At 46.5% G+C, this 23,643-nt stretch overlaps 2 protein-coding genes across 2 annotated transcripts in view; one reads left to right on the forward strand and one right to left on the reverse strand.

Moving 5' to 3' along the window:
• LOC146194326 (uncharacterized) overlaps window positions 1–6,519 on the forward strand; it is a 441,606-nt gene extending 435,087 nt beyond the window's left edge. Inside the window, exons 20-22 of the mRNA XM_084596527.1 lie at window positions 3,407–3,482; window positions 4,709–4,827; window positions 6,414–6,519. Coding sequence (XP_084452653.1) covers window positions 3,407–3,482; window positions 4,709–4,827; window positions 6,414–6,519 — 301 coding nt within the window. The remainder of the gene's footprint in view (window positions 1–3,406; window positions 3,483–4,708; window positions 4,828–6,413) is intronic.
• A 4,475-nt stretch (window positions 6,520–10,994) lies between these two features.
• LOC146194329 (uncharacterized) overlaps window positions 10,995–23,643 on the reverse strand; it is a 327,933-nt gene continuing 315,284 nt past the window's right edge. Inside the window, exons 39-40 of the mRNA XM_084597350.1 lie at window positions 13,068–13,142; window positions 10,995–11,302 (exon numbers count right to left, since the gene is read on the reverse strand). Of these exons, the coding sequence (XP_084453476.1) occupies window positions 11,244–11,302; window positions 13,068–13,142 (134 nt within the window). The 3' untranslated portion in view covers window positions 10,995–11,243. The remainder of the gene's footprint in view (window positions 11,303–13,067; window positions 13,143–23,643) is intronic.

Consider the following 23,643-nt stretch of genomic DNA (forward strand, 5'->3'; position numbering starts at 1 on the left):
CCCTCGTCAGGGCTGATTTTAAAGTCATCGAAGAAACATCTAGATAAAGGCACCAAATATGACTATATGACCTGGAAAAATGTGGAAGGGGACGCGAGTGGTTGCAGCCGTTTGTGCTTGATTCACCTCGGCGCGGCTTGCGGGGCAAAAATGTGATATACCGGGTGTCCCAGCTAACTTGAACCAAGGGTTACAAAATAATATATTTGAGGTAGGTCAGTGAAACCAGTTGCATACAACTGTCAGCCTGTTTGCGCACTACAGACAATTTTTTGTTTTGCAATTACTTAATTAGCTCATTATGTTAATTTCACTAATTTATTAAATATCGACTTCAGACCAAAAATGTGAATTGGAAAGTTGTAGAGCACCTTCAGAAACCCCCATTTCATTAATTGCGATAAAGAAAGTCTCACATGTATCTTTTTTCCCAGGCTCAGAAGGAAGCCCGCGAAATACAAATAATACCACGTGACTAGCGCATTTGTGCGCCGCGATTGTGGTGCTCTCAGTCGTGGTTTGAGCGAACGAAATCAGCTGCGGCCGTGACCCGATGGTCCCGTTGCAGCGGCAGGCAGAAATGTTGGCGATGGTCCGAGCGAGCTCGAGCTCGCCCGTCGCCACCGCGATTTTGGCCAGGCCTGCGCACCGCAGCAGCCTACATCACGACAGGCGGATGACGATAAAGAACCGACAAATGAAGGTGCAGCGCTAATTTTAGTCGAGGCACATGATGTCATCTCGTCCCTTTACCCAAGCATGTATGCGCAGATTCAGTGGCTGATACCTTATCGCTCATCCGTTTGTCGTCACTTTCGCTGACGGGAGAGAAGGAGGCCTTGTTAGAATCTCGGTGGTGTGGGCTCGCCGCTCTCGCTGCTACTGCACCGTCACGTGGGCCGGCTGTCTGACGCGGGCGAAAAAGGCATCGTAGGCATATCGGCCTGCCGCTTTAACGGGGCTAAGAAGACACGGCCCCAGCTAATTTCGTTCGCTCAAACCACGACTGAGAGCACCACAATCGCGGCGCACAAAAGCACTAGTCACGTGGCATTATTTGTATTTCGCGGACTTTCATCTGAGCCCGGAAAAAAAGATACACGTGAGACCTTCTTTATCGCAATTAATGAAATGGGGGTTTCTGAAGGTGCTCTATAACTTTCCAATTCACGTTTTTGGTCTAAAGTCGATATTTAATAAATTAAAGAAATTAACATAATTAGCTAATTAATTAACTGCAAAACAAGAAATTGCCTGTAGTGCGCAAAAAGGCTGGCAGTTGTATGTAGTTGGTTTCACTGACCTACCTCCAATATATTATTTTGTACCCCTTGGTTTAAGTTAGCTGGGACACCCGGTATATATATATATATATATATGAAGGAAAGAAGCCAACAGTCGGCGAGGCCAAGGAAAGCGTTGGGGATGGTATGTTTATGTCATTTTTTTTAATGTTTACTTCGATAACCACAGAAATTAGTAATGTAATCTGTTTAGGGGAAAGATAATTAGACACAAAGTAGAAGAAAAAACAACGTGCCGATGGTGGGATCCGAACCCACGACCTCCGAATAACGCGTCCGGTGCTCTACCAACTGAGCTACATCGGCCGCTGTCCCCCCTGCTACTTTCTTGGGTATTTATGTTGTCTGTATACGAACCTTGATAGTGTTCACCAGCGCCGCCCTCAGCCATAGCGGCGGACGTGGGACGTCCTTTGTTACCGCCAGCGTCACGTAGAACGTGATCAAGAGCGAGGGCGAAAGCTGTGCTAGAACCCTCTTACGCTACCTATGGCTTCAAGACTGCCAGAACCGAGACCCCCGTAAGCTACAAGCAGATCAATCAAGGGGAAATGAAGGTGCTCGTTATAATACATGAAGGAAAGAAGCCAACAGTCGGCGAGGCCAAGGAAAGCGTTGGGGATGGTATGTTTATGTCATTTTTTTTAATGTTTACTTCGATAACCACAGAAATTAGTAATGTAATCTGTTTAGGGGAAAGATAATTAGACACAAAGTCCCACCATCGGCACGTTGTTTTTTCTTCTACTTTGTGTCTAATTATCTTTCCCCTAAACAGATTACATTACTAATTTCTGTGGTTATCGAAGTAAACATTAAAAAAAATGACATAAACATACCATCCCCAACGCTTTCCTTGGCCTCGCCGACTGTTGGCTTCTTTCCTTCATGTATTATAACGAGCACCCTCATTTCCCCTTGATTGATCTGCTTGTAGCTTACGGGGGTCTCGGTTCTGGCAGTCTTGAAGCCATAGGTAGCGTAAGAGGGTTCTAGCACAGCTTTCGCCCTCGCTCTTGATCACGTTCTACGTGACGCTGGCGGTAACAAAGGACGTCCCACGTCCGCCGCTATGGCTGAGGGCGGCGCTGGTGAACACTATCAAGGTTCGTATACAGACAACATAAATACCCAAGAAAGTAGCAGGGGGGACAGCGGCCGATGTAGCTCAGTTGGTAGAGCACCGGACGCGTTATTCGGAGGTCGTGGGTTCGGATCCCACCATCGGCACGTTGTTTTTTCTTCTACTTTGTGTCTAATTATCTTTCCCCTAAACAGATTACATTACTAATTTCTGTGGTTATCGAAGTAAACATTAAAAAAAATGACATAAACATACCATCCCCAACGCTTTCCTTGGCCTCGCCGACTGTTGGCTTCTTTCCTTCATGTATTATAACGAGCACCCTCATTTCCCCTTGATATATATATATATATATATATATATATATATATATATTATAAAACAACACTGTAATCCGACGTTTCGGCCGGGGTCCGGCCTCTGTCAAGGAATGTGTGTCACCTCCTATAAGTTTATGCCCTATATAGGTGGCGCACCTATATTATATATAGGTGCGCCAGGTGGCTGTGTACGGGCACAAACAGAACAAAAAGTTCGTATCATTTCCTATATTATTTTGCGTTTTTGCGTGGTAAAAGCAAAGTGGTAAGGCTGCTACCTGCGGCTGTTGGCAACAATAAATAAAGATTACAGTAGTTGGCGTCAATGTGTGCGGCAGGTATTGGAGTTCACAGAGTGGAATATTGGCAGGATCGATTTTATATGCGTATATTGCATGGGTAGACGCCACGGTAAGTGGAGATGGTTGGAAATCCCACTAAAGGTTGGGCATTTCTTCGTACGGTTCTGATTTTAGCATACTGGCGACGATTGTGGAGTGCCTAAGAAACGAATGGGGAAACAAGCGGCAGGCGAAACGCAGAATTCTCTAAGTGTTCTTCGTGTTCTGTTCGTGTTTGGTGCTGTCGGAATCGTGCATTTCAGTTAAGCAGCTACTCAAGTTTCATTTGTGTCGACAGAACTGATGACGTAAAAGGATATTTTGATTGCGTATTCTTGATGGTCAATGCATTCTCAGTCGTTCGCAGGTGCATGTCACTGTTGTCATGGGCTCTCACAAGAAGAAAACCATCTATACCTTTCCCAGGATTCCCGTGAGTCTGCTCTGCCGCTGCTCCTGGACGTCACTCATATACTTTGATGCGCACTACTCTTGACTACCGTCTTAATTACGTGCACCAAAAGTCGGCTGAAAGGAGTGGAGAAACTAGGTGTTTGCATAATCTTATTTCCTTTTCAGGCCCATATTTTTAGCTACGCTAAAACATAGGTGAATTCCTTTCAAATGAAACTGTACTACACATTGTTTACAGAAGTAGCCTAAATGTGCACCTGTGACACCTTTGGAGTAGCGTAGCGCAGCTCCTGTGATAACCCACAACCGTTCCAAGACGATGAACGCAATGACGTTGCCATTTCTTATTGCTTTGCAAAGACATTTGTGATGTAACTCCTCGGTGCATTTAAGAAGCAGCCGTATGACATTTTTTTCTGCGCAAAGAAAGCTTTGTGTTGGGCCGTCTCGCAAGCAACAGGCAATGGCAGATAAAGGCGAGAGAGCCACGTGGTCAGGCGTGTGCTTGCAAATCATAATTTACTACCTTTCCTGATAGGAATTATGGGTCGGAGAAAAAGTCCCCATCCGTTGTGTGACGTGGCCAGGGAGCAAGGAGATTAAACAAATATGAAAGACGGTACAAACTCAAAAATTTAGGTCTGGGAACTGATCCAATTAAACTACCAAAGCACACTTCCTTCGATATTGAAAGGAAGTCCTCCATGCGGAGACAGCACTGGTTTCCGTGCGGTGAGGCGCTCAGCGTCACAGGGCACCGCGTAGCGGTAATTACATGTCGCCTCTGATACACGTGTGCGGGCCACGCAACCCGTGAGTAAACGAAAGTTAGCAAGCGAATAAATCAAACTAAAAAGCCTCTGTGGAGGCCTATGCAATATAACTAACCCATCGATCGCCTGCGAAGGGTTTCTTTTTATCACGAATATTGCCATGAAGTTTAACAGTATGCATCATGTCGCCAAGTTCGTGTGTCTTTTGTGATATATGTATTTAGCACCTTCTACTCAGCCAGATGGCACTGCCCGCAGTCTTCTGCTGACCGTGCGGCATCGGGCCGACTAAGCTGGCACGAAAGTTGTCCGGTCGCTATCTGAAGCCGCCTTCCGCTGATCGGCGCGGCTCACAATTGGAGTCTTTCAACTAGCGTTGCATTTTTCCTCATTTTGGTGGGTCGCGAAGGGTCACTACTTTCTCGTGTTCGCATCATCCTTTAACGGTGCAATATTCTTTTCCCCATCGGAGATGGAAGACCTGATGATATACATTGGCGGTCACGTGGACATGTGGCTGGGCTTTGCGCTCATCGGAGCCTGCGGTGCCATCCTCGACATCGCCGTCAAGTGTTCCGAGTGGTTAAAGCGGTAAGTGATGCTTTGTGTCCTATAACATCGGTATGCAGATGCAAAGTAGTGCCACGTAGGTTCCCGGGGTTGTACTGATTTAGATTCAGGCGCAGAGCACGCGTGAGTAAGGGACTAAGCGTAAACCTAAATTATGCCTCTCTTGCGCGCTTCCATTCCACCTCTGGATTTGATATATGTTCAACAAAATACGGCTTAAATATGTGAAAGGAAAGTGATTCATTTGGAGCATCAGCAAGATTATCGTATTACATGATTTCACAGGTTTGGTAGTTATACAAAAATTCGTTTTGTATTCATGTCGAGCCCCTTCATTCATGCGTTCGCACGTACCGGACACAGGGATGGGTGTTTGGGCAGATTGCACGTGCCGCAAAAGAGGATTTACAGGTTGGGAGCGATTCGTATATTGTGGAGATTGCCGCAGGAGCGACCAGCGAGGCAGCACCACAGAAGCAGCGAATGAGATAACCGAGGTCACCGAAGCAGAACTTAACAAGCAGCGCTGACAGGTTAGGCAGTCCTGGGGCGGTGTGAATCAATAACGTCATCGATACATTTATAGGAGTAGCACTCAGAGACAAGAGGAGGCAGTTGTTTAGGAAAAACTCACGTATCAGGGGTCATCATCATCATCTATCTGACTATACCCCCTGCAGTGTATACCCATTCCCATATCCCTCCAATTACCCAGCCCTCTCCTAGCTGCTTCAGTTTGATCACCGTAAACTTCCTAATCTTATCCGCACACGTAAGCCAAGCCGTCTATCACCGCAGGTGCTGAAGCAAAACTTAGAAAAGGCCAGAGGGATAGCTAAGCTTTGCCCCCGAACGTGCAGTGATGGACGGCTTGTCTGCTAATGTTCCATGCGCCATTGAAGTGGTGAATTCTATCCCACTTTCCTACGGGAAGACTTGCGACGGGCAGACTGGCCGCTGTATCAAAGCTACTCAGGGAGCATGCGCTAAATGTTAAGAAGAACATTTACAAAATTGTTCATCTCGTGTCGCATATTCTTGCTTTCAAATGTGCACCGCGATTTGATAAGACGTTGAATCTTGGCAGAAGCAAGCATAAACACGCGCGGTTGGCACTCGAAGCCTTTCATGTCAAGAAAAAAGGCGAAAACTGTATATGCGACACTTCTATTTCTTTGTACGGAGCCGAGTATAAGTTCTTGTGCTCGCGACGTTATTAACTTGGACCAAATGACATGTCGGATTCTCGTCTGCTTGCACAAGGGTGGCTTCAGGTCTATATACGTGTCGTTGCCATGAAGAATAAAGTAGTTGCAAGCAGTATAGTGCCTGTTCTTGTCTTCTCTGCGTCTTTTCTGTGTATGGTCTACTGTTTGCGCACTTGAGTTCCACAGAACAAGCGCAGATCTAGCCCCGAAATTGTTCGCTGTGACGGAGCAGCATAGTACGTGCATTCGTAGAGGTTGTACAGAAAGACACCGTAGCTCCGTTCTTATTGCAGAAAAAGGAAGGGGTAAACGAGTCATAATCAAAACAAAACTGACGTTGTTTCCACTTGCTCAGTTAACTGCGTGAGTTCATGCGAAGCGCTCTGTTCATTTTCGCAGGAACAGCATGTCTGTGGAAGTGCTGCTGGAACCTCCATACAAAACAGACCCTGTGCCCGAGCAAGATGCCCTTCCCCAGAAGGTTCTTCAGCTTTGGTCAAATTAAATAAAATTCCTCCGCACGCAGAGTGCGGGTTATATCAACCGGTCTTAAGTGCGGCGGGTGTTGTTCATTCAAACATGACTGAGCACATGAAATTGCCGTCTTTAGGAGAATAGAAGGGCAGATTACAAACGAATACTTCGATACGCGAAATACCATTTGTCCAGTGTTGAATAGAGATAAAGGCGGACATTTTTTATATCGTTGCTTCCGAAGTAAGGGAATAAATCTGAGCACTATTTCGTTGTTAAAGGTGAGTAGCAAATCGATGTATTTGTAAACATATTTGCTTTTTTCGGGGCTTCTTAAAAATGGTTATTTTTATATAAGTAGTTTGCCGGAAATGTCTTGGCTGCAGCAGCTGGGGTCCGCGTAAGTATCCACAACAAAAATTTCAGCTGTAAACGCCAAATATAAACAATATAGGAATACGTCCAAAAAAGAAGACTCAACATTATTAGAAATAATTAAAATTCACATTAAAAACTCACAACATATTTTAAATAAACGCAGAACAGTTTGCCATGAAAAGATACATTAATGTTTTCATAAAATATAAATAAATTTTTTACTTATTTCATGCCGAGTATACGGTGAGACGTTCCTTGTACTGCAGTAATGTCAGTAGGAAGAGTAGTGCAGAGTTAACATGGTAAGCTACGGTAGGGAAGTGTAGGTCATGCAGTCTCAAAGCTATATCTGTTTATTCGTCGGGGATTGCTCTCTCATATTTTCATCTTTTCCCGAACATATAAAGCACGTAGGGGCGGGCAATAAAGGCGGACACCAGGTTAAAGGTGGGAAAAAGCGAAGCGAGCATGCAATAAGTTAAAGAGCACTGCTGAATCTACATTGGAGTAGTGCGAAAGCACGGGTGCTGCTGTTGGTTCCTTCTGGTTGCTTCTAGTGGCCTAATCCACTTCTAGTTTGCAAATTTTAGTCTTTGGTACTTTCAAATTGCGCGCCTTTGCCTTCCTATCCCCTTTTTCGGTTCTACTTCCGGTCGCGTGATGTCACATCCTCTACCTCACATTATTTCACTTCGTGTTTACCCAATTTAGTCTTTGGTACTTTCAAATTGCGCGCCAATCCTTTCTTATGCCCTTTTGCGGCTCTACTTCCGGGTGCGGGACGTCACATCCATTACGGCACCTATTTCTCTCTTTCCGCTTTCACTCCCACCTTCCTCCTGTCCCTTACGGCGCGGTTGAGGTGTCCGCAGAACAAGTGTGACAGAAACTGCGCCTTTCCTTTCTTGTGAGCCAGTTATCCTAATTATTTACCGAATTAAGTTATTGACCTATTTATTTTTTCGAACACTACATTACGTCACCCTCTATCGATTGACACCACTCGTTAGGCTCTACCACTTCTCAATTACTCACAACTGCTGCGGACAAGATTTTGCGGACACGGCCAGCGGACAGAAATCTGTGAACATAGCGAAGTAATGCTATCGCAATAAAATGTTTGATAAGGTGCTCGACGAACTGCTCACATTGAGATTGCGGTGAAACTCAGATCTGTTCCCACTCTCAAGGAGGACTGCCCACTTCTCCAGTCTTTAAAATTCAAAGCAACCTTCATGCACTGAACTGCCCGCACTAATACTCCCTCCTATAGGTGTGTTCTTATGAGGCGTGCAGATTCTTCAATTTTGAGGCAGCTGTTAAAAATGATGCTGTTGCGCGAGCACTTATGGCAAATGCTGGCAAAAAAAAAAAACGATATCGTATGTGTGAACGAAACCTATTTAAGGGAAACATCACCTTTGACACTAGATGTAGAAATGTAGACAATATTCTTATAACATGCACTTGAACGACCCTATAAATTAACCTAGCTAGTAGAAATAAAATCTACAAGGTGTACGGGCACGCCTGTCTAGACGTGCCTGTGCGTAGGTAGACTATATATTTTGTACTAAAATATAGTAGCGCAAAAATGGTGAAAGGTGTAACTTTTGTATGTGCTACACAAGTACAAATCTGTACTTACATGTAAAATTGTTTCTACGGTAATCAGATCAAAATTGCAATCCGGTAAAATGTGTGCAGACATCTATAGACGTAGTCAAACCAAAGCGAGGAATAAAACTGGCGTCAACAGGCACAAAATAATTCACAAAATACCAGTGTAGACCCATGCATGAAATTTGATTTTAAAAGAGAAGCGATGCCTAGTATAGTAGAGTTGTGCTTTGTGTACCTACTGAACCTTGGCTAGATTCTGGAACAATTTTCCGTGGCTATGCGACGAAAATACACAGCCAAAACGCACCAGCTCACTCCGCGGCAAAATATTATCCCTCCGGATATTTTCCGGGCGCTGCTCCCGCATATATCATTGCAAATTACTACCGTTATAATTCTATCAAGTCTGCAGCGTGAGTACAGTACGCCGTGCGCACGTCAATGGCTGCGCCGCCTGTCTGCAATTCCACAAACCGTAGGCAGTCCGCCTCTGCTGCTTCTTCATCCCGCCGGTTCCTCTTATCGTAAATGTTTGCATGTATGTCATCTGTACTACCAATTAGTCACAATTTTGCGTTCACATATGGTTACATTGACGGAAATGAACCCGCTGGTGGTTCAAAATGTCCAATTGGGCGTTAAGAAAGTACCTCATACCGGGAATGCCTGGGTTATACTTGTTGTGACACTAAAGCTGCGCCCCTATAGCCTTGTCTGCATATCCACAGAAGGTTCAGCGAATACAGGGCATAGCATGAGAATTTGTACACTATGCTCAGTGCTGTTTTTGAAGCTCTTGTAGTGCCACCTGAGTTCTAGCCAGTGATTGCTGCGGCGAGTCCCCATTTGGGCGATGTAGGCTCCGGTATTTCATACTCTCATCTGCCACGACTGGCCCGGCCTTTCTGAATAATCCGCGTTGATGTTCACGCTGGCTAATGATCCTGCTATTTCTCCGGCATAGCGACTGTAATTGAAGACTAATTTCCGGCCCACTTGTGCCCTTGACTACATCAGGGTGTAACTCTCTTTCGAGGACTACACTCGGGACAACACTAGGTGATAAACTCCGCAAGAGTAGCAATATCACTGACGCCACTGGGAGCCCAGTTCAGCATCCTCTTGAGTGAGCTGTACGAGTCGCGAATACCCTGGCGTAGTTTTCCGCTCTTCACGTGCAGATGAAAAATATCCTGCACAGATAAATGCGCTGCCACGGAGCTTTTAGAGAGGCAAGTAGGGTCGAAGCAGCACATTAGGTAACAAAGCAAGTCCCCACAAACACAACATGGGAGTACGAGCATAATTCGTGCACATGCGGTAAAGTGATGCGGCTTCTGCCCCTTTAATTCCTCCGTCACTCAGGGTTCTTCTGCAAGCAGAACAGTAAGAGGAAAAAAGCTTTTTTTTTAATTAGCGGCGTGATCTTAAATGCGGACAAAAAGGAAGACACACAACCGGTTGACTTCAAATGGCACACCAGCCCGCTCGTTGTGCTATTCCAAAAAATACGGCGCTTGTTGTAATGCATCGCCGTTCGCGAGCCTCGTGACCAGCTCAACCACTCGGCTCGACACCGGCGGTGCATTACAACAAACGGCGTATTTTTTTGCTTGTTATTCAGGTGGCAGTCACGATAAAACATGCTAAATATTACGGCCAAGCGCACACAGCCGCCTGTTTTATCTGAACTACCTAGCCCTTTCGCATATAAAGAAAAGAAACAACAAAATACATCGCCATCAGGCCCCCTCGTACATAAAGCAATAACGCGCCGAGCAAATGCTCATTACGGCTATCACTGGTGGGTTACAGGCTTGGTGCAAACTCCAGTAGATACTTTTCATCATGCATATTTCCTTTAGATGCATACATAACTGTAACGAAGTGTTTTTTGCACAGTCTAGAGTACGCACTCGGTTGCTAAGGTCGGCCATTCATATCTTGGCGCTTGGTAGTCCTAATTTAAGCTTCACGTCGTTGTTGGTCGCGGCTCGTCGAAGGGAACCTAAAAAACCGCGTCTTGCATCACGGCACGCCTAGAGAGTGGCAACCGTACGCGGCAGATGTGGTTGGCATCGCTTTGCCAAGCCTGTGACGGTCCCCGTGCCGCCCGGTGCCACCAGCCCCCGTGCTCTGGCGGCGCCGAGAAACACTGCCGACGCCATCCAATGTGTTTCCATCGGTCCCCGCTACGACTTCGCGCATGCGCAGAAAACTCGCGCAAAAGGCGAATTGCAACACTACCAGATGTTAAGGGCATTGCACAAGAAAAGCGGGTAGAGCTGACAGTGCTAAATGACGGTATATAAAATGTCGTTAGCTCCGCCAATCACATCCACAGAGTGAACAGTTGAATATTTAGAATCATGCTCAAACTTTGCTTCAAATATCACAGCAGCAGGAAATTGGTTCCGCCATATGAGCACTGTGCTTATATGCGCACAACGAACGGCCATTGTGCAGTGGATATTCCCAATGAAAAAGACCGGCCAGAGGGGCGAATGTGCTTTATTTCCACCAAAGTGTTTGATGAATGTATTGCACGGCCCATCGTACTGAAAACAGAGTGGTTTGTCCTTTCCTAGGATTACAACTTGCTGATGTACCTTCTGGAAGATTAAGCGATTTCGTTGCAGTAAAGAAAACGTGTACTAAACATTTATTACGGCTTCAGTTTGTTTCGTTCACGGAAAATAAACAAAAACCTAAACAACAGACAAGGTGAGACGAATTGCCCCACAATAAGCTCAGTCAAGCTTCGACAATCTCTTCCAACGTTCCCTTCGTCCCGTCCAGCCGCACCATGGATCCTGCATATGTCACAGAATGTGAACTAGATGAATACGCGCAGGCTTATCTGTCTGTGCAAGAAGTCATGGCGAAAAAAAAAAACAATCTCTTTGGGCACGAGCTGCTGCTCTTGTCTATATTTATAACCTCGCTTCGAACATTCTTTTTGCGTATGAAATAAACCAGACCGGGCGGATGCAAGACTTGGAGAGAGTTTCTCATTTTTCGATATAAATATCTACAAAGATTCATTAATAGCAGACAAATGTTTGAGGTCTAAGCATGAATTGAACATAGCTATACTAGCCAAAGCTTTAAGTATGGCTTTGCATGGTTATAAATGTTATACACAGTTCGACGGTTTCAATCGGAGGCACTTTAAAGTTTTACCTCAAGAGTAGACGCGGTGGCACATTTAACACCGCCTTTTCTACCGCGATTAGTTTAGTTTATTGTTATGAATAAATAATTGGTTTACAGGAAAGGAGATGCGCAGTTTTGTCACACATTGTGTGGACACCTTAACCACACCTTAAGAAGGGGCGAAAGGTGGGAATAAAAGCGCAAAGAGAAAGAGGAGATGGTTTAAATTACTCTGCAGCACTCCACTATGGCATCTTTTTCAGCTTTCTCTCCCACCCGCCTTATTTCTACCACGGCACAGGTGAGGTGTCGGGGGAGATGGTGAAGGGTGGCTGTTCCTGGCCCTATGGGGCTGGGATTGGTAGATCAACGCCGCTTGCGGCGGGGGCTAGGCAGTCACCAAATTTTTATCTGTTGTAGGCCGTCATTGTTACGTATTAGACGACGGCTGTAGCGGCGCGCGTCATTCTCTCCCTCTTCTGTTTCTTTCTTTTCTATTTCTCTCTTCTGTCCACACGAGGCAGTCGAGGTGGCTCAGCTACAGAGCCAGTAGCAAGCCCGTGCATTTTCTTTTCCTTCTTCCTACAGCCACAACACACAACGGGTGGGGTGTCGCGACAAGGACACAAACAAGAAAGAGACACCACATGCGCATATGGTGTCTCTTTCTTCATAGAATAAGTGTGACAGATACCGCACCTCTACTTTCCTGCAAACCAATTATTTAGGAATATTTTAACGTGGACTCACAGCACACAGAGGCAGTTTTGCCTCCATCGAAACGCAGCCACAAGCGTTCGTTTTCAGCGCAAGGAAGGCACCGTATTTGTTTCACTGTTGGGTTGACACCTACACTTGTTTAGTTCGCGATTAGACTCCAACGGGCGAAATGTAAGGGCATCCCGAGAAGTCGATATTATGCTTGAAAAACTTCTCTTTAATAAAAACAAATGTTTTATATACTAGGTGATCAAAGAGTGCATGCTTAAAAATGGAAGCGATTTTTATAACGTGTGCATTTTAAATCGTGAATTCTTTGTGATAAAAGTTTATCATCAGGTTGCGATTTGAGAAAATCATTATTTTATCGGTGAACCAATTAGAGGCAATATTTTGCATAAATCCGCCCAGCCAAACACAGCCTAGAGATGCACTCCTGCTGCTGCGCATAGGCGTTCTCCCGTACAAGCGAAGTTATATTTAGATCTTGGGATGTAGAGGGTACAGCAGTTGTTTAGAACTGGGGCCACACAGCCATTCAAGTCAGCTCAGCACGAGCGCTTGGACAGCAAGCATAGAGGCTGCCGTCCGCTACTATCGTCTGACAGGCCAAGCGACAGCAGACTCGCGATATGCTCTGCGAAACCGCGGAGTCCGGCCTGCCGTTCACAGGATCATTAGGAATTCTCGACGATATCTCACCAGGAGTAATGAGAGACGTGGCTCCAAACGCCCCGACGACGCAAGGGATACCGTACTCGCGGGCCACCACGGCGCCTGCATGTCGCAGCACACGTAATGTCAAAAAGCATCAACACAGAATTTCCACCTTAACGACTTGTATTGCTCCAGCAAACAGCACTTCATCATCAAATTCACGTTTGGTCTTTTGGCATAAAAGCCACCTCTTGAGGTGTGCAGTAAGTCATTCCACGGAGATAGCCCCTATGTACTACTTCGTAATTAACATGCCTCAACAACCCAAAGTGTATTCCCGTTTCAAACTTTCTGCTTCCAAAAGCTACACCTCATCAGTAGGCTTTCAATATTTTTCCATTTCTATAGAACGGTAGGTGTAGCTTACGCTCACGGCAGGCCGTAGCCATAAGCGATGATGCAAAGCCACGCGATATTATAAATTGTCCATACACCTGGATTTTACATGCATGCATGCATGTCATCAGCGTGTGAAGCGCGATGGCAGCATGTTGTCTTTGATGTTCCCGGTGCAGCTAGTGGAAGGGCAGCTATGCTTTAGCGTATGCTGCAAATGTGTCAAACCATAAGGAACAATGAGTTCTGCCTCCCGTATGTCCCCGCCAGAACATTACGTCCACGCGACCGCTTTTCCTTACCAAGAGTACGGACAAGATACGGGAAACGTGTCCGTGCCTTCTATGTACCTGATGTGTTGAACGACCTGCCAGATAATGTTTTATCTTCCAGCACGCGGAAAGAAGTAAAATCTTATATCTTTGATCAGTATGTGTAATTTTGTTTCTTTTCTTTCTTTCTTTGTTTTTTATTTTATTTTTTTTTCTTCCCCGTCATTTCTTACTGCCTTTCTTTAGTTTTTAGTTTGAGTCTTGTGCAATTGACTTACTGTGCCGCCCCTGGGCTTGCTCCATTCTGCCGAGCGCTGCCCCACAAGCCCATTGTTGGCTTGGGCAGGCTCGTATTTGTATGTAATTTTTGAAATAAATAAATAATATATATATATATATATATATATATATATATATATATGCTGAAAAATATCTCCAGATTAACGCATGCGAGCACAGTCACCTAATATTTGGCTGATGTAAAGACAAAGTTTCGCACCTTGGTTCATCATGTATACAGTGCATTAGGCGCCGGCATGCCAGACCGGGTTTTACAGCCATGTCACTCATTCGACTGCTCGTTCTTTACGAAAAAGTTGTAACGCACGGATGCGCTGACCCTGCAGCTGCACCTTACCGCTGTGAGGTATGAAAAAACCGACAGGCTAGGTTCGTTTTCTCGCCGCGTTTCTAACATTTTGAAATGTCGTCTAAAATTGGCTAACAGCTTCAAGGCAATTGTGGCCAAAAATAGCGGCAATGTGCCCATGTTTTGCTGGCATTTGGATGTGAAAGTTTTAGAAACTCATTTGTGATTTGTGCAGCTAATTAGCTGCCTCTCACCGCAGAAAACACGCCTGTAATGTTCTGCAGGAATAATATATTGCTCTTGCTCAGTTTGGTATTTCACTCTAATACCCGCTAAACAGGAATGCTCGCTTTCCTACATTGAGTCAATGTCAGGGCGCTACCGCCTCTAAGCTTTATTTCGGCCCCTTGTGCTCGCTGCGACTGAAAGTTGCATCTCCCCTGCAACTATTGTTGTTATTAGTGTGGTTTCGGACACAGTGGTCAACTTCCCGTTCATGCTTTCAAAAACTGATTTTTTATTACCGGGTAGCGGTAAGCGCTCTCTTGTAACTGAACGCTTCAGCGTGTAGGCCCTGAAGCAGCGGAAAACGACATCTATTTCTCGACGGAATGTGGTCTGCGCATATTCTAAATTGGTCCGGTCGCTGTTCATGCAGTATATTTTGCGAGCAATTTGTTGCTTTTTCAAGTTCCCCAATCTCACGTACACGGTATCGGCGGATGCAAAGCGCTACTTAAAAAGAACAATAGTGCACAAAATGCTGTATACTTATATCTAACGCGTGTTGGATCACGAGGTAATACAAATAAAGGATATATAGCAATATATAACGCTTTCAACACGCATGAAATATTTCCTGTTGAAGAACAGCAAAACAATACAAGGTGTGGGATTGCAAGGTTAATATGAACTGAAACAGTCGCAACAGCTTCTATATTGCAAAACAAGTGAAAAACCAATTCACAATGAACGCATCTAATGGTATGAAGTAAAACATGGATAACGTATATGCGTGAAAATTCAGAGTCAACGCCGTGCAAGAACAACACGTGAAGAAAACAAAATGAGTGTATCCTAATCAACTGCAAAATTTTGCCGTCCCAGTTTTCTCAGTGCACTTAGAAGAAATACATTTGCCGGTGGGGCTGTTTCACTCCGATGCCTTCCTGGGGATATGAAAGAATTTGCAGTCTGCGCTTAAGAGCGGAAATGGCGAAAGCCATTTCGCAGAACTGTCTTGTCTTGCTAAATCTTCATTGCCATCGATACTATCATTATCATCGTCATCAATGTCGCTACTGTCAACAATATCATTTTCAACTAGACAAGCTGTCATTGTCATCGCTACTATCATCACTCTATGGTCATTGTCATCGCTTCTGTCATCATATTATCATTGCAGCATCAGTGTAATCGCTGTATCACCATTAACGCTATCACTAACTGCAGTGTCCTTCTCATCGCTACTGTGATAAGAGTGATGGGACGAGTTGGTTGATATTACATATCTGTAAACGAAAAGCTCAGGTAACAGCACACACGAAGAAAGAGACTCAGACACGGGCGCTGACTAAGAACTGAAAATTTTATTTCGAAGCAGTGCGATTAAACAGAGCCCCGCCGCGGTGGCGCAGTGGTAAGACGCCCAACTACTGTGCTGGAGTACCCGGGTTCGATCCCGATCGCCGGCGGCTGAGTTTTGATGGACGGGCAAAAGCCAGTGCCGCGCTCGGCCGGCGTCACAGTAGCCGCGCCGACAAATTGAAATATTACCGCGACAATTGCGTGGGTTTTGCTGAAATGGCTAAGCGAACCTTGAATTGAACATCGGCGCTGTGCACATGTTCAAACAACGGTAATCAATGCACTTGGCTCGTTGGGATGTTCACGAAGTGTATGTCACTCGTGCCTGCATTGTTTCCCTGGAAAGAGATTATAATGCACTGCATATCCGAGGGTTATACAACGCTTTCCATTAAAGCTTAACGTCAATAGTAATAGCAAGGGATTCATGCCGCAGGGACAAACGAGGCATGAAGGAGTGTCGGCCGCAACTCTTTATTCACAAGCACCCAAGCTGCAGCACACAAAAACAAAAGGGACATGGAGATGACAGGTAGAATGAACGCAATTAATTCTGACAAAGTAATCGGGAAGATGCATTATTTACATTTCGCGTTTTTCGCAGAACAGGAGGCGCACCACAATGTTTTCAAACAGCATTAACACATTAACAGCTAATGCATACTCATTTGGAGAGAAAAAGTCACTACTTTATGAAACGTATAAACAGATTTGTCGCCCCAGCATATATTTATGTTCACGCTTTTTTATTTCCTTCACTTGCTCCAGCACTTCACAGCAGCGTTATCAACGGTTTAGTTTGAGGTGTTTCGTCCATTCTCCCTTTTTTTGAATTAACCCCTTTCACATAGAAATGCAGTCTGGTGACTAAATAAAAGCTTTTTACTTCTTCAGATCGGCCTTCTGCGTGAAGGGGGCAACCAACTTAATTATTTGTGCAGTACATTTGTAACCATTTCCAAAGTATCAAGAACACTTTCAGAATCTGTTCGTCTGGGGCCGATTCCTGCTCTTGTGTTGTTACGGGTACATCGGGCAGACTTGAGAATTTTGTTTTCGAGGGTCCATGAGTTTCAACAGCAGTGGGGTTCCTCTTTCTTTGTTGCCATTCTTTCGGTATCGTTTTTGAAAGATAGGCCGACAGATTCGGCAATAGCGTCGGTACGGCATCGGGGGATAATGCTGGCTTCCAACGAGAGATGCGGACTTCTTCCCCGTTCACAATATGAACATAGTCCCGTAGAACGAAACAAGGTTCAAAATGAAGCTCACGAACAGCACAGCTCTCATCCAGCCGCTTGTCCGAGTGACGGAGGTTGATCTCCCACTGCTTCTTTAAAGCATCATCTTTGGGAATGCCGAACAGGGCTATTTGTGGGCCACCTTTAGTATGCACATAGCCAGTTTGCATCCAGGCGCTTAGCAATAGTTTTGACGACGGGCCGGCATATTTTGGTTTTGGCCTATCTGAAGTGACGCGGTAAGTCTCTTGTGCGGTGTCCCGTAAGAGTCTATTTCATCTCCTTTGTTGTTCAACTTATATGTGAATGATATATGTGACCCCGTGAAAGCATCCACCATATTCCTTTACGACGATGACACTTTACTAGTATCAAGCAACCCTGAGTTTTCATGTGCCCTGGCTAACCTTCAGGAGGACGCTATTAATGTTAGTGATTGGTTTGTCTCAAACTTAATACAAATAAATAGCCCCAAATCCCGACTTGTCTGTTTTTGTAACCCGCACAAAGATGTACCAAATGTAGATTCTATGTATTTATACCCCTCATATTGCTCTCTGTGTTCTTGTCAACCTATAGCTAGCGTCCCGTCGGTTAAGTATCTTGGTGTGCACTTAGACATGTGATCTTACATGGAATACTCATTTGAACCACATTTGTAAGAAACGTAGAAGTGATGTTTGTTGTTTAATTTGAAAACCATGATACCTTTTTCTATTAGAAAACTAATCGCCCATGCTCTAGGCTATATATTGTTTTAAGATACGGTATGTGTTGTTTCTTTAACTGCTCTTTCACGTGGAAATGTCGAGTATTTAGGATTTTGAAAAAAAACATCGCTACAAACGTCCTCTACATGCCACAGGAGAATTTGCCCAGCAGTGTATTTAGAACAGCCGGTTTGCCTTATTTTGACAGTCTTTTTAAACAAATTGTAGTACTAAAATATTTTTGGAGCAGTGCATACAGGCCTATAAACACGTAACCGGTACCGTTGACCCATGTTCCTCGTTATCTTAAACCGAGAGTGCGCACTCACTACGGTAAAGCAACAAGACGGTATTATATTCCAGCTATCTTTAATGAACTACCGGACGATGTATTTTCTTTGACCACCCGCAAAAGATTGAGAGTTACTATTCAAGCGTTAGAGAACCTATAATATGTACTGATGTTATCAGAGCATTTTTGATAGTGTGTAGTGCTAAATGTTTCTTATTTTTCCTTGTTCCATTTTATTTATTTTTTTTGCCTATAATGGAATATGCAAAACTAAAGGGGGTGTAAGGAAGAAGATGATACAGCGCCGAAGCTAACGACGATGAAGACGCCGATCAGCTGGCGTCTTGTTCGGACGATATTGTGCCTCGCTCTACGATCGCCTTGTGTCAACGGTCGCCGTCTCCAGTCCTCCGAATAACCCCCAATAAACCCCTCTTCATTTGGTGGCCCGCGCAGGGCCCGTCCTCCGCCGCCACAGTCTTTTGCGTATGTGCCGACTATGGCGCCACCGACTGTCGCTCCACGGTACCTATCAACGACGCCTCCCTACAATCCTTGGCGCACGAATGACAACCAGCCTATCTGCTATGCCTGCGGTATTCCAGGCCACGTAGGCCGCCTGTGCCGTCGTACTCTGCGTTCTGCCCTGCACGCACTATGGCTGACAGCAACTATCGGTACGACACTTCGCGCCCACCTTCGGGGACATCTCCAGGGCAGCCGCACAGCTCATCGGGCCGATTGCACCCTCTTGCCATCCCCTCGCCGTCGGTCCTTGTCGCCAATGCGGCGTCGCAGCGTGACACAAGACTCGGAAAACTAGCAGCCGCAATTCCTGGGGCACGAGCTGCGCACATTCCGCCTACCACAAGTCCTCGTCTGTCTCCGCCGAACGTTCTCGAAGTTTTTGTCAACGGTATTCGTGCCCTTGCACTCGTCGATACCGGGGCCACTCTGTCAGTCATTAGCGAAAGTTTTTGCCGCTCGCTTCATAAAGTCACCACCCCGCCTTCTGGACTTTCTCTTCGCACCGCCAGCGCCGATTCCGTTCGTCCGTCTGCTGCTTGCACAGCGCGTGTAGTTATCGCGGACGTCTTATAAGTCGTCGAGTTTTAAGTGCTTGCGTCCTGCTCGCATGACTTAATTCTTGGCTGGGATTTCCTTTCCCGCCACAGTACTGTTATTGACTGCGCCCGCGCCCACGTCGCCTTCTCTGCGCTCTGTGATGCGGTTCTTGACTATTCGCCATCTTTTTCTTGCGCCAAACTTGTTGTCGTCGACGACACCGACATTCCACCCAACTGTGCTGTGATTGGTGCCGTGTGTGTACCATTTTGTTTCGATGCGACTGTTCTTTTTGCGCCTTCTCCCACGTTCGCCTCTCGCCGTCACCTCCTTCTTCCCTTTGCTATCATTGATATTAACCGCGGTGCCGCTGAAATAGTTGTTGCTAATGCCTCCACCGCTGTGGTCCCGCTACTTTGTGGAGAATGCTTTGGTCATATTGAAGTTGCTGACCTCATCTCACCTTTTGAGGTTGATGGGTATCTACCACAGAGTGCCCACGTAGCCTCCGCAACGCCGATTACTGAGTCTTCCGATATACCAAGTTGGGACCTTTTTCTATCGTCTGTGGCCAGTGACCTCGACCCGACTCACCGTGAACAACTGTTTGCTCTCCTCAACCAGTTCCGTTTTACGTTTGATGTTCAGACGACTTCCTTGGGCCGTGCGACTGAGGTTGTTCACCACATCGACACCGGGAGTCATGCTCCTCTTCGCCAGCGCCCTTACCGTGTTTCGCCTACAGAGCACAGTGTTATTGCTGACCAAGTCGACGACATGCTACAACGTGGTGTAATTCAGCCTTCATCTAGTCCGTGGTCGTCTCCTGTGGTACTTGTGAAAAAGAAGGATGGCTCCATAAGATTTTGCGTTGACTACCGCCGTCTTAACAAAATTACTCGTAACGGCGTATACCCACTACCCCGCATTGACGACGCTATCCATTGTTTACAAGGAGCCGAGTTCTTTTCGTGCCTGGACCTGCGTTCTGGCTACTGGCAAGTCCCTATGGCTTAGTCTGACCGACCGAAGACAGCCTTTGTTACCCTTGATGGACTATATGAGTTCACTGTGATGCCGTTTGGCCTTTGCAACGCTCCTGCTACGTTTGAGCGAATTATGGACAGCATATTATGTGACCTCAAGTTGAAGATTTGTCTTTGTTATTTGGATGACATCGTCGTTTTCTCTCCCGATTTTCCGACGCACCTCGTGCGCTTGCACCAAATCCTGAGCTGTCTCACTGGCGTCGGTCTTCAACATAACCTGAAGAAATGTCGTTTTGGCGCCCGCAAGCTGAGAATACTGGGTCATGTCGTGTCCAAAGATGGCGTCCTGACCGATCCGCACAAATTACGTGCGGTCACTGACTTCCGGAAACCGATGTCTGTTAAAGAGTTGCGCAGCTTCGTCGGCCTATGCTCATATTTTCGCCGTTTTGTCCGCAAATTTGCTACCATCATTACACCGCTTACAAAATTGCTGAATGGTCCCGCCGACTTGTCTACATGGACCCCACTCTGCGTCGATGCTTTCACTACGCTCCGACGTCTACTAACTTCACCGCCCATTCTCCACCATTACGACCCATCCGCTCCTACAGAGGTGCATACTGACGCCAGCGGCATCGGCCTCGGTGCTGTCCTCGCTCAACGCAAGCAAGGCTTTTCCGAATATGTGGTTGCTTACGCTAGCCGAGCGCTAACGAAAGCTGAATCTAACTACACCGTCACAGAAAAGGAGTGCCTTGCAATCGATTGGGCCTTAACGAAGTTTCGCCCTTACTTATATGGCCGCCGCTTTTATGTCATCACCGGCCACCGTGCCTTCTGCTGGTTGGCTTCCCTGAAAGACCCTTCTGAGCGCCTTGGCCGCTGGGCTCTTCGCCATCAAGACTTTGACTTTGAAGTGATATATCGATCGGAACGCAAACACTCCGACGCTGACGCCTTGTCGAGCTCGCCGCTGCCCTCTCCTACACCCTCGCACTCTATATCCGAACCCTCCGTTGCAGCCCTCACCTCCGACGACCTGCCTTTTAAACAACGCCGGGATCCCTGGATATCTTCGCTCCTAGACGTCTTCACCGCCTCCTCAACGTCTTCTTTCCCGCGAGCCCTTCGTCGCCAAGCTTCCCATTTTACGATCCGGGGTGGTCTGCTGTATCGGAAAAGCTATCGCCCGGATGGTCGCAAATGGCTTTTGGTCATTCCCCGCCATCTTCGCACAGAAATTTGTGACCATCACCATGTCGACCCGCAAAGCGCACATGCTGGCCTATTGAAGACATACGAGCGTCTTCGCCAGCGGTACTACTGGCGGGGGATGTACAACTATGTCCGCCGCTATATTCGGTCCTGTACTGCTTGTCAGCAGCGGAAGTCGTCTCCGCGCCCCTCCGCCGGCCCATTACAGCCACTGCCTTGTCCAGCGCGACCCTTTGATCGTGTCGGCATCGACCTCTATGGTCCCCTTCCATCTTCGACATCAGGCAACCACTGGATAATAGTCGCCATGGACCTCCTCACTCGCTACGCGGAGACTGCAGCCCTGCCTACGGCTAGTGCTCGTGACGTCGCCTCCTTCATCCTGCGTCACTTCGTTCTACGTCACGGTGCTCCTCGTGAACTTCTCAGTGGCCGCGGCGTCTTCCTATCTCAAGTGGTCAGCGAGCTGTTGGAAGCTTGCCAAACAATACATCGAACCACCACAGCTTACCATCCTCAAACCAACAGCCTCACAGAAAGGTTTAACCGAACGCTTGGTTACATGCTCGCCATGTACGTTTCTTCTGACGCGTCTAATTGGGATCAGGTGCTTCCATAAATCACCTATGCCTGTAACACAGCGTCCCAGGCAACGACTGGATTTTCCCCATTCGTTCTCATATACGGTCGTGTGCCTTCCTGTCTACTGGACACCATGCTTCCTTACCACCCCGACAGTTCAGAGCACACTGTTCTTTCTGCTGTTGCCTGTAATGCTGAGCAGTGCCGTCAGCTGGCGCGCTCATTCACGTCGGACATTCAAGATCTTCGCCGACATGAGAGCGATCACAGGAAGCCCGCTTCTGACTTTCCTACCAACACCCTCGTTTGGCTCTGTGTTCCGGCTGATTCAAAATTCTCTGCAAAGTATAATGGCCCTTATCGTGTATTAGAGCATACAGCACCAGTTAACTACGTCGTGGAGCCGGCAGTGCCTTCTTCAGACCACCGTCGCCGCGGGCGAGACGTTGTTCACGTGAGTCGACTTAAGCCATACTACGACCCCCTTGTCACACCCTCGCCCTAAGTCGCCAGGATGGCTCCCTCTTTCCGCCGGGGCAATTGTAAGGAGGAAGATGGTACAGCGCCGAAGCTAAGGACGATGAAGACGCCGATCAGCTGGCGCGCGCACTGAGAGCTCGAACCGTCTTGTTCGGACGATATTGTGCCTCGCTCTACGATCGCCTTGCGTCACCGGTCGCCGTCTCCAGTCCTCCGAACAACTCCCAATAAACCCCTCTTCTGGGGTGTTAAATGAAAGAGAAAAGGTTAGCTGTTCTAATAAAGTTCAAGAGAAAGCGATGATAAGGCCCTTGAGCCGATCCATGCAATGTATGAAGATGAGTTGTTCGGCGAAAGGCCCACTGCCTTTCTCCGCCATCGAGTTGTGATGTGGCGCGAAGATTGCCGCGGCTGCCGGTTGTCGCCGCACAAGCTCACTTGTAGCTTCGGCACTTCTGTATGTGTATGTTGTTTAACTATACTCAATAAAGAGTTATTATTATTATTATTATTATTATTATTATTATTATTAGCAGTCTGTCCCAGTGAAGCAACCGGTTAGTACAGGCCACATGTCCGCTTACCCCATCATGTGCGAAAGAAAAGCACGAAGAGTTCTGATCTCCAGGCAGAACACGCATACACCGACGCGCGTGATGTAGTCAACACTCACCTTCGACGGGAGCTTAAACAAGAGCCTGAGCTGGCCTTTATTGCACAAACGCTTGAAGCGACCTCCGATGAGCGCTAAAAAAACATGCACGCAACAGAGCAACAACGAAGCCACAAATGCACACAACGCAGTGACAAATTGAACCGGCTGACAGCGACGGGCGGCGCAAAATCCTACCGGATGGATGGATGGATGGAATATTGGAGCGTCCCCTTTGAAAAGGGGTGGTAGCAGTGCTATCATGCCCATTTTTCACCATATATCTTAATTATTGATTTAGATTGGTTAACTAAACCATCATTCTATTTATTAAATTTTTGTTTCTACATTGCTAACATTATGTCACTTCTCTGCTTTTAAGCCACCAATCTTCCAGTCGTTTTTTGCTAGTTTCCACCGCCGGTTTATTCACCCGGCCACTGTTATCTCTAAACCCCAGAGCTTCAGGAACAGTTCCTGCGCCTGCATCAACTTCCGGGTGGATACCATTACATTTGAGTATAATATGGTCAATAGTTTCACTGGAG

The sequence above is a fragment of the Amblyomma maculatum genome, chromosome 3 (assembly GCF_055883805.1).
Source record: "Amblyomma maculatum isolate TAMU_Amacu chromosome 3, ASM5588380v1, whole genome shotgun sequence".
Taxonomy (NCBI): Eukaryota; Metazoa; Arthropoda; class Arachnida; order Ixodida; family Ixodidae; genus Amblyomma; species Amblyomma maculatum.